General features: G+C 52.9%; 1 protein-coding gene across 1 annotated transcript in view; it reads right to left on the minus strand.

The window, feature by feature from the left end:
- Nfasc (neurofascin) overlaps nt 1-19,734 on the minus strand; it is an 82,015-nt gene that overhangs the window by 21,612 nt on the left and 40,669 nt on the right. Inside the window, exons 10-23 of the mRNA XM_042681680.1 lie at nt 17,793-17,936; nt 17,119-17,230; nt 16,625-16,791; nt 16,059-16,206; nt 14,842-14,966; nt 13,962-14,006; nt 12,662-12,763; nt 12,224-12,421; nt 11,217-11,287; nt 9,802-10,024; nt 7,951-8,066; nt 5,383-5,587; nt 3,935-4,057; nt 2,651-2,824 (exon numbers count right to left, since the gene is read on the minus strand). Coding sequence (XP_042537614.1) covers nt 2,651-2,824; nt 3,935-4,057; nt 5,383-5,587; nt 7,951-8,066; nt 9,802-10,024; nt 11,217-11,287; nt 12,224-12,421; nt 12,662-12,763; nt 13,962-14,006; nt 14,842-14,966; nt 16,059-16,206; nt 16,625-16,791; nt 17,119-17,230; nt 17,793-17,936 — 1,953 coding nt within the window. The remainder of the gene's footprint in view (nt 1-2,650; nt 2,825-3,934; nt 4,058-5,382; nt 5,588-7,950; nt 8,067-9,801; nt 10,025-11,216; nt 11,288-12,223; nt 12,422-12,661; nt 12,764-13,961; nt 14,007-14,841; nt 14,967-16,058; nt 16,207-16,624; nt 16,792-17,118; nt 17,231-17,792; nt 17,937-19,734) is intronic.

Below are 19,734 nucleotides of genomic sequence, written 5' to 3' on the forward strand. Positions count from 1 at the left end.
CATTTATTCTCATTGACTAGAGCCCGTGGTCGCTGGCGGACTCGGTGCCAAGCCCCCATGCAGCATGCAGGGCCGGCATGCACAGCATGCTCACCCTTTCAAGGGATGGTGGCCTGACCAGGTGCCAGGAGCCAGCTGTCCCGGCTTCGGCATGCCTTCCAGGGCCATCTCTGTGCCCAGACAAGGGAATTAATCACTCAGCATCAAAGAAAATGGCAATTCCAAGGAAGGGCTGGGAGCCTACGTGTAGCATCCTTTCTAAGCCATCCTCCTTTTCAGTGGGGGCAATCCTTAAATGAAAGGGGGAGGACATGCTTGCCCCTCTCGGGTCTATGCGCCATGCACACCTTCCTTGAAAGTCTGGCTTTCCCATCATTGAAAGGGTGAGTTGAAGCATGCATTTGGCCTGAGCCTTTTCCTCCTGCTCCACCCAGGCTGGGCTGGGCGGCACCTGCTTAGCCCCATGCTATGCCCATTACCTCTGCTGCTGGTACAGTACCTGCGGTTGGAGTAGCTTCAGACGCAGCACCCAAGATGGCCAGAGAGAGAGAGAGAGAGAGAGAGAGGGAGGGGAGAGGATGAGACAGGGAAGAGAAAACAGAGCACAGGTGAAACCACAGGACAGGCAGGTGGAGGAAGTTGGGCTCACCTTGACTGTGTGGCTAAGCTCTGGCTGCCACCCTGAGCAGGTCAACTGGTATTCAGGGGTCACAGTCAGCCCCCCTCTGCCCAGAATTAGACAGGGTCCTACCTCCCACATGGGGTTTGGAGACCTGTGAACACACTCTCCTAATCCTATTCAAGCTTCCTCACCTAGGAGGTGGCAGTAAGGGCAATTTTTCCAGGATACTAGGTCCCTGGCACTTTTTTCAAGGGTATGTTCTGCTCTGGCTGCATTGTGTGACCCTCTAAGATGCAGGAAATTGAGGGTGGAAGGTGTGGGCGGGGCAGGAGAACACCTAGCCTGGTCAAAAGGATAGTGCCGGTGTCTTCATTGGAAAAACGCTAGTGTTGAGGAAGATAAGAAGGCATCTGTGGTGTGTGTGTGTGTGTGTGTGTGTTCAGTGGTCTCCCCCGCGCCCCCCCCCCCCCCAATCTACAGCTTGCAAATAGCAAACTCTGAAACCCTGAAGCCCCTGGTTTCTGCTGCTCCCATCTTCCCTACTTGTACTTTATGAAATGAAGACCCCAAGTGCACACTGAGAACCCTGGGGTGCAGATCCATGAATTTCCCACAAACTCCAAAGTTAAGAAGAAAAAGTCTCTGTTCTCTTGTGCCCTGGGGCTGCAGAAGTCTCCGAGCAGTTGTCACTGGAGCTGGATAATGGGGCTTTGTCTGGCGTCTGGGTTGGGTGGGGAAGAGGCATCCTGTATTTCTATCTCCACACAGAGCTATTGAGACAGGGCTCGGCCTCTGGTAACAGGCTCCAGCAGTCACTTACCTAAAGTCCCCCAGCGTTAATAAACTTTCTGAGTGCCCAGGGGTTGGAATAGGACACCAGGAATGGGAGCTTGTTGTGTGGCTCACTTCTCACAAGAGCTGAGGGACACAGGCAGAATGGCCAGCCCTCTGCTTTTGCCTAGACCCTCGTGGGTCTGCCTAGGGGCTGAGCAGAAAGAAATGCAGGAGTGCCGAAGAAGCTGCACAGGGAACCTGGGCTGGGGTCACAGTGGCAGCAGCCCCAGAGGGAGGAATGTTGCCCCTCTGGCTAGAGAGGTGCTCAGGAGCTCTGCTTGGGAGGCCCATCCAGGAGCCCCATCCAGGTTAGGGCCAGGCTATGGGAACTTTGCCTTCTGGAGAAAGTGTTCGACATGATAGCTTGGCGTCACCCTTCTGTGATGTCACATTGAAGGAGTCCCTTCCTCTGCCTGGCCTTCATTCCCTTCGTCCATGCTAAGCATACAACCACATATTCTGGTGGTTGTCTCTAGATCACATGAACTTCCTACTACTTTTGTAACCCTTGTTCCTGGCAATCTCTGTCTCAACACACTGAGGACTCCAGAAATGGCTGTGGCATAGATCACTATACATTTAGAGTGGCAGGAGGGTCCATGTCTTTTCACAGGCATCTGTCAACATTGAGGTTTTCTTCAGACTTGCATTCCTAGGACGAAATCCCCCAGCCAGCACGTGCCGGCGAGCCTGAAGTGCCCTCTAGTGGAGACCTGAGGCAGGTGCAGCTCTGGTGGGGGACATGCCAGGTCCCTTGAGGTTGGCTTGGCAAAGGGCTGATGACAAGTTTCCCCTTTTCTCCACAGCCTGAAAACACCCAAGTCAGGCTGCAAGGAGGAACCACATTCTCTGCTCTACTCTTGATCTGGGCAATCAGACCCTTGCCCCTCAGAAGACAAGAGTCCTCTTGTGCTCTCCCAGTTAATAGTCCTGCCTCCTTCACTAGCAAACAGTTTCTTTGGAGCTCATTAGCACATTTATTTCCAACTCATGCTTTCTTCCTTATTTCTCTACTGGAAGAAAAGATGGTTGGTGTTACGTTGCTGAGCAAATTAAGGTCTGACTGTATCTCAGGACATCTGGCTTTTCCAGCAGCCATTTGTCTCTTACCAGGGACTTGAGGCCCAGCCCTCGGTATGTGTCTCTAGGTATCTGAACTGGGTGGGGTCTTTCGCCCCACTGTCACGGACCTACCTTCATTCGGAGGTGCTGGAGACTCCTCTGTGACGGCTTCCCCAGAGCCCACCTGCGTCCTGGCGCTGAGGGTAAAGCGGTAGCGGGACACAGGGTCTGCCCTCTGCATCGAGAACTTGGTCTGATTGGGAGAAAAGTTCTCCACCATCTGCTTTCCCACTTTGGTTCCGTTAACTGCAGGGAGAAAGGCAGTGAGTGGGAGTTTTGGAGTCCTGTGATGGATTACAAGGCTGGCAGCTGGAAGGACCCCTCTCTCCCGATCTCTGGAAAGGAAACCAGTGGCCCCTGGCTGGTGCTGTCCAAGGGATGGGTCAAAGGCAGAACACTGGGCAAAAACCCCTTCCTGCTCTTGGATTATATCCCTAGGTCAGTTCTTTACCCCACCCAGTATCTCTAGCTTACTGCATATAGCTGATTCTGATAGATTTAGTTTAAGATTCCTGAACACTTCAGCAGGGATGATGCTCTTGAGTTCTTCTCTAATGATAACTGCCTTCTTTGTGAGATACTGGTCCAGAGCCTTTCCAGAAGAGTGTATGTGCTAGTGACATCATTAACAAGATCTGGAGCCCTGAGTTTCCCAATGAGGTACAGCATGGCCCACACTGGAAGGCTTAAAGATTTTCAAGTGTAATGGCTCCAGCCCCTGAGTGGTGATGCTCTCTGGATACATGCCCCTGATCTGAGTCACTCCACATTTCTCGGCTGCTCCAGGCACGGCCATTTTATATCAAACGTCACCTTCTTAAGGTGTCTGTGGATGCCTGAGAATGCATTGTCTGCTCCTCAGATGGAAATGCCATTGGATGAGGACATCCATGCTGGAGTTACGACATCCCCTAGAGTCATTAAACCAGAATTCTCTTTTGTCCCAGCTGTCACCCAAGACGGGGCTCTATAGGGAGCGCAGCGATTTTCCTCGCCTGCCTTCTGTCACCCTCTGAGAGACCTTTTTTGGCCTCTCCATTCTTCCACAAAGCCCTCTGCACCCTCAGACTTTCTCTCAATTCCTTAGAGGGTGAGGAACGTCTTTTCTGCCTTGGGCTATTTGGATATTGGAAGCATTCATTGGCCATACAAAAATTATTCATACAGGCAGCTGGGGCTCAGGCAGCTGATGAAAACATGAGTCTGTCTTGTCACGACCAAATGACTTCTCCATTTTATAAGCCCGGGGGACCAGACGTTCCCAACCCTCACAGGAAAAGTGGGGACCATCAGAATGGGATCTGATTCCCCTCTCCCCCCACCAGATTACTCAGTGAGTGTGAAGGCAGGACGTACAGGCCACGTATTTGAGGATGTAGCCTGTCAGGATCCCATTGGGGTGCTCCGGGTGGTCCCACTCCAGGTTGATTGTCTCCAGGTTGGGCTGCCGGACTCGGAAACGCCTGGGGGCACTGGGTACTTGGGGAAGGAGGAGAGAGCAGGGGAGGAGGGAGGCAGGGAGGATGAGGAGGACACAAGAAACAATGCACAAGCATGAAGACATTGGTCTTGGGCAACACCCATGCCAGACAGCTGCTCAACCAGAAACATGAGGGCAGTGGGCACAGCTCAAACTCTACCCTGTACTTGGCACACGTTAGGACTACAATCCTGCAGATAACCCTGCAAACCAGGCAGAGCCATTTCCAGAGCCAGTCCTGGGAAGAGAACCAATCATGAGTTGGTTATAGCCCAATTCCCAGATAAGGTCTTGCCACTGGGTCCCGGAACAGGCCCAGGCTTCTGAGCCAAGGACACTTTCAGGGGTGAAAGTCAAGGAAAACCAGCTAAGGGGAAACAAAGATGGGCATAAAGAAAACATAAGAGGGTGACACTTTGCAGAAAGAAATGTACTCTTTACCTGACTTAAGTTTAACTGTAGCCCCCCTGCACATCACCTTTATAATACCATGTTTTCAATTAAAACATTGAGGGAAGAAAGAAAGAGAAAATAAGAGAAAAACAAAGGAGAGGAGAATGGGGAAATAGGAGTTAAGGAGGAAGGAAGAGAAACAGAAGGCAAGGCCAATGTGAAGTGGATAAAAGGAGGCCTGGAGAACATGGAGCAGGTTCTTCACGGATGTGTGGCGTCAGCATGGAGAAGGCCACGGCGTGCAGGAGGGAGCGGGGGCACCTGCACCCCTCTGCAGACGCCACGTGCACAGGGTGCCCCTTCACCAGTGCGTCCTGAGGCTGCGGAGAGGCGGATGAAGGCCATGGGCCAACAAGTCTTCCAGGCAGCTCGATTCATAGGCTGCCCTTGGTCTCTCATACAAACCGCCCATCTGGGCAGGTTGCCTTGGCGATGGCTGCTCGGTGCGACGGTGGCGCTGTTCGGCCTGCAGGCTGTCTGCAGAAGTCTGTCAACTTCTTTTTTGTTGTTGTTGGTTGTGGGGCTTGAACTCTGGGCCTGGGCGCTGTCCCTCAGCTCTTCAGCTCAAGGCAAGCGTTCTACCACTTGAGCCATAGCGCCACTGCTTTTCTGGTGGTTTACTGGAGATAAGCATCTCATAGACTTTCCTGCCCGGGGTTGGCTTTGAATGGCGATCCTCAGATCTCAGCCTCCTGAATAGCTAGGATTACAGGTGTGAGCCACCGGTGCCTGGCTCTTGCGTCAACATCTTGAGGCCATGCAGATGTCACCTTGCGCCATCCATGCTGAGCATCGCTGGAGCCACTCCGGGCCTTCCAGTGCATTGCTACCCTCATCCTGTCCACCCCAAAGAGCTGCAGGTCAGACCTACCTCCTTCCGGAGTGGTGAACTCCTTGGTTTCGCTGCGAGGCCCATCACCTCTCCCATTGACCACAACCATCTCCAGCTTGTAGTTACTATAGGGGAAGAGGCGGGACACCACACCTCGGTTGCGGTCACTGGAGAAGCTGGCTTGCTGTCTCTTCTGAGATACCCACAGGTTCTTCAGCAAGCTGCTCTCTCTCCAGTAGTAGGCCTTCGGGACAGAGGCAGGCAGGTGAGTGCGGGACGGCAGGCAGGGTTAGTGGTTAGTGGTGGAAGTAGTAATGGGTCTTCCTTTGCTTGCAGGCTCTAAGTCTCAGTGAGCTCTCAGTCCCACCTGGGGCTGGAGAAGCAGGGAAGCAACCCTTCCATCCAAGAGCCACTAGTGCATAGGAATTTACGTGGAGCAAGGAGCTGGCTGTTGTTTCACTGGCTTTCTGAGCCACGTCTCCTCTTTGGAAATGGGTGATTGGCCACATTTCCATCTGAGCTGGCACACCGTGAGACTGAGGTCCAAGCTGGGGAACAGGCCTCGGGGAGTCTGTGCCAGATCCCCAAATAGGAGCCAGGGGTTCCTGCAGGGAGAGCTGTGCTCTGTGCTCCGAGACCATATCACCTTGAGCTGGATTAGTATGGTTTAATGGAGGTGGGCAGGTGTTGACAAGCAGCAGGTTACAAGTCTCAATGTGAGAAAGGGTCGATCGAATTCTTTGAAGTCAATTGGTTTCTTTTCATATTGCTGGAGACTTGTAGAGATGAGCAGGCACATGGGGAAGGCTGTCCAGGTCAGTGGGGTGGGGGCAGAGCTGCGTGGAGGCAGGGCTGGGGTGGAACAGGAGGGCCATGGAGTGTAGCCATGTCACAGGGTGCAGCGAGGGTTGGATTAGTGGTGGGTAAGAAGCTCAAGGTCAGCCCATGGCAGCAGTGCCACCAGGCTGTCCATAGGAAAAGAGTCCAGGCTTAAGGGGCGCTTTTAGCCAGAAAAATCTCCAGGTGTGTAGACTAAGGGCACAAGTGAACAGCCGGGGAGGAGCCCATGGGAGGAGTGTGCTCGGCACCTCTCTCTTCCCTACTTGCCAACAAGAGGCTGACCCTGCTCTCTGTCCCCATCTGTCCATCAGCCAAATCTATTTGTTAATTGAGACAGGGGCTTATTCTATAGCCCAGGCTGGCTTCAAAATCACTATGTAGTCCATACTGGCCTTAAACTCAATATCCTCCTGCCTCAGCCTCTGTTGGGAGGGCTGGATTATAGGTATGGACCGCTAGGCGACTTTATGAGCCAACTCTTGGTGCCCTCTGAGGTCACAGAAGCAGCGGGAACCTCCCGTTACAGCTGCTCTCACCTCCCAGCTGACATTGTAATGGGGCTGACTTGAGGGAAAGTCTTATGAACTCAAGGCTTTCTCTCCCTTCTCCATCTCTACCCAGCCTCTGAGGACAGATGCCTGGGCAGAAACTGCTCCTATCAGATACTACTAGGAGAAGCCCAGGCCCTGGCAATCTGCGTGCTGAGGAGTTGGCTGTGATGACAGGGAGGGTGCTTGCACTCATTTGGTGGCTTGGCTTGGTAGTGTGGCTCTCTAAAACCAGGCAGGGAGGGGGGGGGGGCGGTGTCCAAGAGCCACTTGGGAAACAGGCATAGTACCTTAACACCGCACAGGAAGATCCATGGATGTCCACCCTCACACGTAGGACACACACATGTGCGTGTGAGATCAACTCAACCCACCGCACAGGCTGAGCCCTTCTACACATCTGCAAGGCTCATCTGGGCTGGGGATGTGCTCTTGCAGGACCACATTGAGGACAGGAGCCTAGGACCTAGTGATGTCATGGCTGCCTCCGCACCTTACAGACAGGCTTGTGGTAAACACACCCCTACAGCATGGCCAGCCGTGTAAATGTACAGAAATACAATCATGCGCCTGCATAACACCTGGCGTGATAAGAAACAGCATTACTGGTTCATGTGCTCACTATGCTGTCCTCACTGTCATTATGTTGTACTTTTTAGACACTGTACAATGCCATGGTGTTCTGCTCAACGGCCTCACACAACCTGTGCTTTCTGCTTCTCTTGTTTTTCTTTTTTTCCTTCTTTTGATGATGCTGGACTTCAACTCAGGGCCTTGCCTTCCACTTGAGCCAGGACTCCCGCCCCTGGCCAGCTGTTAGACCATAATCCTACTTCTGCCTCTCAAGTAGCTGGGATTAGAGGTGTGTGCCACCATACCCAGCCCCTTCCACATCTCTTGATTACACACAAGGAGGCCATGCCAAGTGATTCTGTGTACTAAGTCTGTGTGAGGACGCTATGATGTTCAAACAATGGTAAAATTGCCTGGCGACTCATTTCTTAGGCCACACACCCCTGGTTAAAGGAGCTATGGCTGTATATACACATACATATTTGGGGTGTGTTTTTGAACAGTTCATCTTAGATATCATCTTGAATCAACTTTGGATCCAACGAATGTTCCTATGACCCCTTCCAAGCCCCCTATGCTGGCATCCGCTGCCCCTGGGCCCCGGTTAGCAAGCTGGGTAGTTAGGGGTGGGAGGTGGCTTCCTCACTCGGTACTCTCTGAGTTGGCCCTGGACCGTGTCGGAGTAGACCCGGTTCCACTGAAGGCTGATGGCTGTGCTGTTCATGACTCGGATTTTAACTTCGGTGGGCGCAGCCCTGGGATCTGTAATATGTTGGGACAGAGAGCAGGTTATACAGGCAAGGCTGGCCCTTACACTTGAAGGTCCCCTCTGACTTGTCCTCTGCCAGCCTGTACGCTCCCTCCATGGACACCAGGTACCCAAGGAGGGCAGGGACTGTGTCTCCTCTACAAAACCATCCTTGGAGGAGTAGGGGACGAGAAGATGGCAGTTCAGGTGAGAGGGGCTCTGCCTGCACATCTAGGGAGCTCATCTGCTCTCATCTCTACCTCCCTGTGGCCCGCAAGCCTGTTCTGTCTGCCAAGTATCCTTGTTCTCAAGCCTTCAGTGGTTGGTGCCAATGGGGAACACCAACATGAGCACCCAGGGAGGGGCAAGGAAGGGTGCTAACTTCATCTGCTGGGCTACAGGCTGATGGCATTCACTCTTGTGCCCAAGGCCAAGGCCCCGAGGCAGGTCCGCAAAGCGCTCAGCTGTGCCCTGCACCTCAAGGCTCAGAGAGGCCCCATGGTGTTGCTAGCCCTTGAGGAGGGTCATGTACCTTGCTGTCTGTCCTCTAACACAGTCTGCACATTATAGGCAGTTCCTTTTGAATGCACATGCTTTCTGCCAGTGGGAAGCACTGCCCACAGATGGGAAATGCCTAACTTCATCTAGAAAGGGAGTCCCTGTGCTCCCTGGGAAGGAAAGGGCAACCCCGCCCTCTGGATGACCCTTGTCCTCTCCTTACATTTCTACTGTGCTGCAGAAGCCAAGCTGCCCATTCCCGCCAATACAGCAGAGCACAGGTAACCAGATATAGTAGGAATTGTGGGTGGGGTCCAGGACGTCACAGCCAGAGGCTCTGTCCTGACCTTCCCCCATCTGGCGAGGTCCCACTCACAACCACCTCTAGGGCCCAATGCTCACTTCTTCCCAACTCATTGTTAAGGGACCACAGCCTTGTTTTGCATCCAACACCTCCCCCAAGCCTACTCCTCCTCAAGGCTTTCTGTCCTCCCTCCCTTCTGCTCACCCCATCCACTCACCATCCGGTCTTGGATTAACACAGACACAAAAGGGCACCTGGGGGGTGGGGAGGACCTCCACTGATCCTCTGTGTTGCTCAAGAGCCTGTGGGGCTGATGTGCTGGGCCGCCAGGCACACACTTCTGCAGCTATGTTGGAAATCTTGACTTGCCCAGTGCCAGCCTCCAAAGAACTTTTCTTTCTATGCTCAAGGAGGTGGAAAGCAGTCCTGGGAGTGCTGGCCTGGCCTGGAACATTCTGGTCTGGTGCCTCAATCACCTCTTTCCTTGCCTGCGGAGGAAGCCTAGCCTGGGCCTCGCTTCTTGGACCATCTGACTATCGATCTTTGGCATGGTGGTCCTGAAGTCTTTCTTGGTGCTGGTATGGTTTGGCATGAAAGCAATCTGATGGGGTTCCAGAGACCTGGGCTTTGTTTCAAGCTTTACATTTGCTGTTACACAATCCTGCAAGACCTGTCTCTATAGGGCCTTGGTTTTTGCATCTGTGAAGTGGGTATACTGAGCCAAGTGGTGACGTGTGTTGCTCCTAACTGGTTCAGGTGATAGCATTTCCAGGTGTGCTACCAAGTGCGGTGTGCTCTAGTTCACTCTACAAGGTAGCTGGCCTTCCTAGGAGCCAGTGGCAGCCCCCCCCCCCCCCCGGCCCAATCCCACCACCAAGTTTCTGGCCTGTGACAGTAGTCTGGTGGTGAAAGTGCTGCTGGGGAGGGGAGAGTGGACAGGTACTCACAATCTTCTCCCGAGTACCCGATGACAGTGTCAGGCTCCGGGCCCTTCCCAAAGTCGTTTTCCGCCTGGACCCGGATCTCATAGGGCACGTAGACAGGTGTCTGTCCCACCACGTAGCGGGAGCCCCACACAGTGACATTGTTCCATGTGTCTCGAGTCTCCCTCCGCCGCCACTTGACGATGTAGCGTAGGTTGGGGCCAAAGGCGGAGGTGGCATTCATGGGCTGGGTAGGCAGAGACACACAGACAGGCAGACAGGCAGGGTGGAGAGGGTATAGATGAGGCGCCACCATAGCCCACCCTGTGCCAACCACCCTGCCTGGGTTTCCTAATACTGGCCTTGCAGCTAGGAAGAGTCCATCCCCTCCATCATGTATCCAAGAGCCCTGAGTCTGGGCAACTCTGCAGTATGTGGATTTCCCGACAGAAGCTTAACCTGAGACGCAGTCACCTGACTCTGAGAGCCAGTACATGTATCTCAGTGCTCAGGAAATGGCAGGCGACTGTCAACAGAGCCCTTTGCTAGAGGAGCATGGGGGAAACAAGACAGGCAATTCTGTCTTCTCCAGAGTCCAAAAGGGCTGGGGGTTAGGTCTAACCACAGCTTGCCTCCTACTGATGAACTCAAGCTTTCGGAACTGACTTCCATTTCCCCAAATCTTGTCCTTTCCAACAGATCAGAGCTCTAGGTGGCATGTGTCTCTTTATTCTCTAAGGACCTGGTCAGGAATCGGGTACCTGGAACCTGCAGGGCAGAGTGGCTGCGCTCAGCCCAGAGCTGTGGCTCTGTTTGGCAGGCTACTGGAGACCATTGTTGGAGCAATAGGGATAACCACACGGTGCAAATCACCGTGTCCTCTGCATTCATTCTTTATGGTGGCAGCTCAGAAATGCTGGGTTCAGTAACCATTTCTGCATGCCTTAGACTTAGAAGGAGTTGGGGACCACATATGCCAATTGGGATTAGGAAAATATGGCCAGTGAACCAATCCTGACCTGGGAGGAGCTTAGTATAATCTTTAACTAAAGGAAGGGCCTCCGTTGAACACACCCCAGATGCTCCTGGGATGAGTTTCCCAGCACGCACCAAAGCTTGTGCTAGTGTTCCATCCAGATCATTCCTGGAGTTTAACCGGAGTCACTTCTTCAAAGGAAGTCCTTTTTATTTTGTCAGCATTCTTTCTGATTTTGCTAAGCTGGGGTCACTATTTTTTCCTGTCTCCGCTCTGAAACCCTGCTCCTAGACACTTTGCCTGATTGATTCAAGGATGTTCAACACACAGATGACCTTCATTCTAAGAAAAATGACCAAAATCAGCTTGATGGTCAGAAGCACACAGTGCAGGGGAAGAGAGAGAGAGAGGCTCCCTGGTGCCCGCTGCCAGGCGAGCAGGCCCATTAATGGCTGACTCCTACCGTCCACGTGATCTCCATGTTGTTCTTTCTGGTCCCTTCTCCCTTCACATCACCAGGATTGGACTCAGGGGCTGGAATCCAAACACACACAAAGCTCAAGTCCAGGACCTGGTAAGCAACCCTTCCTCCACCTAATTGGGCCCTTCTATGCTCTGGCTTTTCTCAGCTTCGGTATATACCAGAATCTCCTGTGTGCGTGATATGCCTCTCTAATGAAAAGAAAATCCCCCCAATGCAGAGCTAATTTCTTTTAAATTTTAATTCCTTGCCAGACAGCATTTATCACAAGGCCTTCCACACTATAGGTGGCCAATAAGCCAATCAAGGCAGATTTTCTCCTTCAGGGATCATCCACTAAATATGTTTCATACCATTAGGGTTTATCTCTGGCATTTAAGGTTTTGGGGGAGTATTTCCATCCTCTATGAGCTGGTATAATTATTTAAATACTACCCAAGTAAGTTAAGAAAAGGAATCTGAAATAATATCAGATTATATAATTCTGCTGTACATCTTAACCATAGCTCTCCCCCTTTAAAGAGGTAACTAAGCAACCATTAATAATAATAATGAAGTTAATGTTGGGCACTAGTGTCTCACACCTATAATCCTAGTTACTCAGGAGGCTGAGATCTGAGGATCGTGGTTCAAAGCCATCCTGGGCAGGAAAGTCCATGAGACTCTGATCTCCAATTAACCACCAGAAAATCAGAATGGAGCCGTGCCTCAAAGTGGTAGAGCAAAAAGAGCTTGGGAACAGCACCCAGGCCCTGAGTTCAAGCACCACACCTGACAGTATCTGCTGTGTGCTTACAACCTACCAGCTGTCATGCAAGCACCTGACAGAGGCCTCCTAACATCCCTGAGATACAGGTGTTGTTGTTATTTCACAGATGAGGAAACCGAGCTTTGGAGAAGTGAGCTAACTGTTTGTGAGCTCATTGGGTGAGCTCATTTGAACTCGGGCTCCGGGTTCCAGGCTTTTTTAGGGGAGCTCAAGGACTCACGTGCTCCACTGGTGCGGTAGCGCTCAGATGGGAGGCTGGGGTGACTGCTCCCCACCTCGTTGACAGCAATGACCCGGAACTGATAGTTGACGTATGGGGATAGCTGGAGGACGGCTGAGTTGACACTGCCTGGGAACTTGGAGTGGTCATGCCAGACACCCGGCTGGAACTGGTCCTCTTCAAACTGGACGATGTAGTCTGCAAGGGCAAGGGCAGAGCTGAACCTGGGATAGCAACCTTCTTGGCTTCTGTTCATCCTTCCATTCTCCCTGGGGAGAGTGGCACGCGGAACACTCTTCCCAGCACACAGAAGGGAGCCAAGGCCTCTGTGCACACATCAAGTAGGGCCGACGGGGAGCAGATGCCAGGAAAGGCCCTGGATCCCACACCATCACCAGCCGTGTTGTCTGGCTTTGACGCCCAGGGCCGTGAGCTGACCTGTGATGGGGCTGTTGTTATCATCCCCTGGGATCCAGGTCAGCCTCACACTCCTCTCAGCCAAGTCGGTGAGCTCCAGGTCCCGGGGTCGGTCTGGCCGTCCTGGCAACAGAGGGAGAAGGCGCCACACAGGACTTGTGAGTTAGAGACAGTCTCTCCTTGTGGTGGCCACAGCCCCAGGCAGGTCTCCATGACCAGGAGAGACCAATCCCAGGCTAGCACAGATCCTCCCGCTGCCAAGGCCAAGAAAGAACAAAGAAGAGACCCCAAATTCTGTCCCACGCCTAAGAATATCAAAGAATGTGGAGCCAGGAAATAAAGAGGATTGCATTGGACATGCAGAAAACCGGACCCCACCCATCCTGTTTCTGCAGGACGCACATCTGGAAAAGGCTGTTTTTTTCTACAAGACCATCACTCACATTGAGACAAGCTGATGGTGTGTAGGACTTTATCTCACTGCCTCATGCCACTTATTCTCTGCTGTGTCCGGAACTCAGAGGGGACAAGAGCCCAGGAGGGGAGTGCAGTGTTGAGGAGGACACTTGGGTCAGGAAAATGGGGTGGACACAAAGAATCCCAGGCCAGGGAGGTGAAGGACACTTAGTATATGAGTTTCAGAGATGGCTGAGGGGCCGGCAGGCCTCCACTCAGGAGTGAGGGCAGCATCCTGATCAGATCGGGGGCTCTGATCTCCCTGAGGTTATTTTCCTAAGTGCCATCCTGGCCTGGGGAGAGAGCTATCAGCCACCTACTAGTGTTGGGAGCGGGGGTGGGACAACATTTTGTTCCCATCTTGGCTCCCTGAACCAGCTATTTCCATATCTTGGCTGGTTACTGGAAGGGCTTAGAGTCTGAGTCATGACAGCCTTCATTTGCACACACACGCACATGCACGCAGATTGTAATGGATATCCAGTAGCAGATACAGGCATTTTGCGAAGTGGTGGGCCTGCAGATGGTCTGAGGGGAGCAGGCTTTTGTGACACTTTTGAGGCTGAGGTGGGGGAGAGCAGGACACCCTAAGGGAAGGTGAATGTGGTAGAGGTAAGAGAAGGGTGAAACTTGGAAGCCAAAGACTTCTAGGTTTAGCTTGCGGGAACAGCCCAGAGCAGGACTGTGGTACCGCTCAGAGGACAAGTGGATGAGGGCACCGAGGGGTCACGTGTGGCGGGGCATATGGGGGACTGCCAGGAGCCCGCAGAATGCAGGTCTTTCCTAAAGCATCTGCCTCTGTGAGAGTCCAACCCCGAGTGCCCAGAGAGGGTACTGACCAGGGCCCCTTATTAGTAGGAATTACCTTTGGGCAGAGCAGCCAGACGGTTAGTTGGAGTGGCCTGATCAGCTGCAAAGGTAAGACGGGTTATCCAGGTTAGCAGGTTAGAGGTGTTAAAGGTCTTCTGGAAGCATGGGAATCGGTGGCTGGAGTGCTCCAGGCATGGCTGCACCCTCCCTTCTAGGCCAGCCTCCCACCCTCCCAGAGGCCATCTGTGATCCCTCCACAGCCGTGGGCGGAGCCTATTTCCCTCCTCCAATCCCAGTAAAACTAAAGTGTCTGTGTCTATCACAACTAGCAAGTGTACCCTCGGGGGCAAAAATATGCCAACACTTATGCAGAGGACAGGGGTGATGTGGGACAGCAAGGGGTCTGCTTTCTGGAGGGAGAGACACCTTTCCCTCAGATCTGGATGGCTTAGCATTTACTGCCCAGCCTGGACAGAGGACAAGAAGGGACACCACCACCTTGCTCCTGTACAGAACACCGAAATGCTATCCAAACCAGGCACAGCATGGAAAGGTAAGCACAAATACAAACCAGGGGCCCAGCTTTACGGCTAGGTTGTTTTAGTTGACAGTGATATGGAGTTGGCTAGAAGGGAGGTCAAGAGGGCCAAGCCCAGAAGCCCCCCCTCCCCCTCCACTTTCTCCCTTCCCTTTCAGTTCAGCTGGGATTTGGTGGGGGAATCAGTGGTCCCCAGTTAGGAAACTGTAACCCCAAACTGTCCTTGTTCCAAGAGTGGCAGCTCCTAACCCTGAGATCTAGAGGTGAGAGACCCCTGCAACTGTAAGTACTGACTGCTAGCATCGCCCTAGGAACTACCCAGGGCCCATGACCGCTCTGACTGCTAGGGAGTGGGGACAAGCAGGGTGCTGGTGCCAGTCCGGGTGAAGGCAGTTACCTAGCACAGTCAGGTGGGCCTTGGCCAGGTCTTGGTCTAGCTCAGTGCTAGCAACACATGTGTAACTTCCCTGGTCCCGCTCTGCCACGCCAAAGATGGTCAGGGAGTCATCTTCCTTCTTCATCCTGCAAGGCAGAGCATGGGTTGCCAGGAGGGCAGGGTGGGGCACTGCTTTCTCCCCTTGGTGGGTAGATGGGAAGGCAGAGAGAAGCAGTAGGGTCAGGCTGCAGGGTCTACAGGATGGGGAAGCCATGCAGATAAGGGGTAAGGCCTCTCCATGGTTACCAGGAGCACTTGCTGAACCTAATTGGGAGGAAGGCCAAGTGAGCAGAGCTCAAGTGGCACTCAAACTTTACCCCGTACCCATCCCTTGGACTTTCTGGTGCTGTGCATTTCTCCCAATTTAGGGCACTGTTAAGACTCCTGACGAGTATTGTCCTCTTTCCTACGTTGCCCTGTCTATCCTTAGCCCACCCGTGTCTCTTCCTGTGCCCTGGCGAGATCAGCTCCTGGGATTCTCTGAACTGTCTCCCCCAGAGGGAGAAGACGTCCTACAGCAGTCCAGGACTGTAAAGCTGTCAGCACTAATGAGGGTGCAGCCGGCAGAAAGCCAGGAAACATCACAGGAAATGGCTAGCACCACCCCAGCACCACCTGTACTCTAGACAGTAGATGAGGGAGGCTGGGGTCAGCAGTTCTCAACTCTGGCTGCACATTAGGAAACCCAGGGGACTCGCAAACACCAGCAGCACCTGAGTCCTATCCCTACCCCAGTGACCTCAGAACTGGGGGGGATAGAGGCACTGGAGAGGGGGGGCCTCGAGTGAAAGCATCCAGGAGCATCGAGGGTGGGGAACCAGTAGGCTCTGCAGTGGGTGTGGTGGCTAGGCAACCCCGCCCTCTACTGGAGAACAGAAGCATTACCAGCAAGGTTGCAGGGATGGTGGCCTGGGAGGCAGTAGAAGAAGAAGGTAAAGAGCAGGGAGGGACAAAAGAAAAGCGAGAAGGAGTGGGAAAGAGGGAAAAGGGGGAGAGAAAAGAGGTGAAGAATAGAGCAGCCAGGAGAAGAAGAGGGTGGAGATGTAGCCTCTGGGAACAGGGAGTTGTTAAGGCCATCGCTCCTCCTCAGTAGCTCTTGTGGTTAACATGCAGGGCACTAAGCACAAGAGTAAACACCCTTCAAACCAGCACCTGGAGTATGAAGAGAGAACAGAGACCTGTTTCCAATATAGAGAGGCTCATCGTCCTTCAGCCAGGAGACTGTGAGCTTCAGGGAGGGGTCATGTTTCACCCGGCATTCCAGCTGCACCGTGGTCCCCCTTTTGGCAACCTGGTCCTCAGGCATCCGGAAGATCCTCGTGGGGTCTGTGGAAAGTACAGAAGAGCTCATCATTTGTTCTCTGCCCACCATCCTCTCATGGCAACACAGTGTGACATTCCCGAGGCCTTGGGCCAGCCAAGAAGCAGCAGACATAGAATGCAGGTGTAAGAATAGAGGGATGATCCCGTGGGTAAATTACTCGCCTCCTTCAAACTCTCTCCTTATTGCTTGGGAGTACACAGTGTGGCTCTGACTTGGTGTTGGGGAGCTGGGTGGACAGCAGGTTTCCTTCCTTACACTCTTTGGACCAGGCTGGTTAAGAAGCTGCCTTGGTGTTCCCTGGCCTGGTTCAACTGGTAGCCCCAGGGGGATATGCATCCAACATCAGGTGTGTGTGTGTGGGGGGCATGGATGGGGCATGGGTCCTCTTGACTGAGATAATTGTGAGCATGGCTCCCTTACCTTTGACCTCCAGGCGGACCTGGTTTTCAGCTTTGCCCAGGATGTTGGTGGCGACACAGGTATAGATGCCCTGGTCCTCTTTGCGGATCATCTTAATTTCCAGACTGCCATTCTCATAGACGTGGTAGTTGCCACCATCCAGGTTGCTTCCTTGCCCATTCTTAAACCTCACAACAGAGCAGCAGAACACAGCAGACTGAGAAAGGACCACCCAAAGGAGAGGGCAGTAACCCACCAAGATGAGACACACACTGGGGGAGAAGAGCACTGGAAGGAGCCCCAGGCTAGGCCTCCCACCACTAGGGGGCCCTAAAAGCTCTCAGACCTTCTCCAAGTCTGGATTTTCTCATTTGTAAAATAAAAGGGTTCCATCAAAAGATCAGACTGGAAACGTTACACCAATGTGTTGCTAGATGACTCTTACGGACCACGTAGGAACCAGAAGCTGAGACAGATGACCCCTGATGACGGGGACCTGGTCTCCTGGGACTTACCATCGGAGTGTGGGGATGGGGGATCCGAAGAATGGGCAGTCCAGACGAGTCCGGTTATAAAGAATCACCCTAATGAGCTGGTTCCGGGGTGACAGCATCCGAGGTGGCACATCTGAAATTCCCAGAGACCTGACTTCAGGTGTGGAGTCCGATTCTTCCCTCTTTTCCTGACAGCTGCTTTCCAAGCACTGGATACCTCCCATGCACCTGCCTTCCTTCTAGAAGACTTTTATGGATTAGGTGCCTACCATGTACCTCCTTCTGCAAGGCTTTCCCTCAAACGATTCAACAAGTTCTGAGGCTGCCCTTCCAGCTCATAGGCATCTGGTAGCCCACACCTTCTCCCTTGTACTCAGAACTATCTCCTGTCCAAGACCCAAGGAACACCTGCAGAGTCAAGCTGGACATACTCAAGAGAGGATATCTGCCCCCCTCCCCTCAGGGGAGGAGGGACTGAGACTTAGAAGTCTCTTCTGGAGTTAACTCTGCTCCTCTGGCTCTATGCAGCTCTAGATCTCCACCCTTCCCACAAACCTTCAGTCTCTACATTCCATTTCCCTCTCCTGCCACTCTTACCCTGCCTGGTGTAGCTGAATGCCAGAAGAGAAAGAATACACCCCAGGGAGGCTTGCCGTGGATGAGCAGAGGGGACATGGTGGTGAGGGTGCACTCACCCAGCACACTGACGAAGGCGTTGGCCAGCAGGTAGCCATGCTCATTGGAGGTGTTGCACTGGTACACGGCCCTGCTGCTGATCTGCGTATCCCGGAAGATGATGGTGTCGCCGGCCACCTCGCGGTTTGGGTTGGGTGGTGCCGCTATGTATAAGAAAGAAGGAGATGCTCCTCATGAGAACTGGGCAGAGTGATGGGTGCTGGCTGGACTCTGAAATATGCCCTGGGTGCTGGGTGAGGACCAGAGGCCTGGCTTCTGGACCCAGCAGTTCTGAGTCACGTAACCTTGGTCTTCCTGGGGGAAGTCTGAGTCCCTGCTCAACCCAAATAACAAGTGGGCAGCTGAGCTTGAGGATACCAGCTCTGGAAACAAGAATCTAACCCCACTTGTTTCCTGAGCTACATAGGACAGAATAACCTCCCTCTCATGGAGGTTTGGTGAAGGTAACCTGAGTCTTTGTCCATGTGACTGGCAGAAGGACCTGCAGTACTGACTGTTATCAGCATCATTACAGACATGACCCTGAGCGTGCCTTGAGAAGGATAATGCAACACACCATGGCCAGAGCAGAGCCTTCTCCACACATGCAGCATTCACCCCGCAAGCCAATGCCAGCTGCCGCCTCGTTCTGCTCCCCAAATCCCCAGGTATCGCCTCACACAGAGAGGTCATTTCCACTCACAGCTCTCCAGAACTGCTGGATTTGGGGTACAGAGAGCAGAGGGTGGGGTGTATCTGGGGAGTCTTGGTTCCGTCCTCACATCCGTTGGCCACCCAGGGCAAATCAGTTATCTTTCTGGACCTGACTTCTTTCATCTGTAACATCACTCCCACCTCTCCACACTTGGAGGGACAATACGAGAATGATAACGAGCTATAAAATAGAGAAATTGTTTTTTTTTCTCTCGAAGCATAAAGAATGCCCACTTTCCTCATCTTCACCCACTGGGGATTTCTGGGCTAAAGCATACATTGTGACTGGCAGAGAAGTCATGAGCTCAGTCAGGATCCTCAGGCCTCCAAGAAGAGTGGGTGAAGGGGAAAGCAGGAGTCTGGCCCTGAGGGCACCAGACCACTGACCATGAGTCAGAGCCCAGACCTGGGCAGTCAGCAGCAGGTAAATGAAAACGCAGTCAGAATCCTTATCATGCCCACTCAGCAAAAATGCACAGAGGAAGGCAGTGCCCGCAACTTGAACACCTCCTTGCTGGAAAGGTTTCAAAAGTCAACTTTCCTGCCAGTTGCTTCCTCTTGATGCTCCCTGGAGATGGTAAAAGGTGACCTTCCTAGGGCCAGAGCTTTGCTGCCAGCCCCAGGCTGCATCTAGAACAGGGCTAGAAGCGCCATTGGCCCCCAGAATCTAGAAGAACAGACAATGGCAGTGGGCAGACTGGGTCCACCTCTCTGGCATGGCATAGTAGTAAGAGTCACTGTATAACCAGAGGCTCCGTACTGGCAGATACTGGCAGATACTGGCAGGTGCAGGCGGCTGCTGTCTCGGCAACTTTAGCTTCCCTGCTTCATAGAAACCAAGGTGTGGGGGGAAGTATTTCGAACAATACTACCCATTGGAGCTTGTGTCCTCTCCTGCTGTGTTTGAGATGGAAGAGCTGACAAGGTACAGTGTCCAATACAGTTCCCGACCCACAATGAACATCTAAGAAGGTGCATGTGTACCTTCCCCCCGCCATCGGTCTTCTCATCCCTCTACTTGCTTCTATAAGATGCTGTCTTGAAGCTGTTTTTGGACTTCTCCATCACCATTTCCCCCTCATTTGGTTATTACTGTTTATATTTCCTCCAGAGAGTAACGATTGGATGCACGTGTGCACACCTGTTGGTACTGGGGTTTGAATTCAGGGCCTCATGTTCTTGCTTGGCTTTTTCGTTCAAGGCTGGTGCTGTATCATTGAGCCACACCTCCACTTGCGGTTTTTGACT

The sequence above is a fragment of the Dipodomys spectabilis genome, unplaced genomic scaffold, assembly GCF_019054845.1.
Source record: "Dipodomys spectabilis isolate Male_0828 unplaced genomic scaffold, ASM1905484v1 ptg000069l, whole genome shotgun sequence".
Classification (NCBI taxonomy): domain Eukaryota; kingdom Metazoa; phylum Chordata; class Mammalia; order Rodentia; family Heteromyidae; genus Dipodomys; species Dipodomys spectabilis.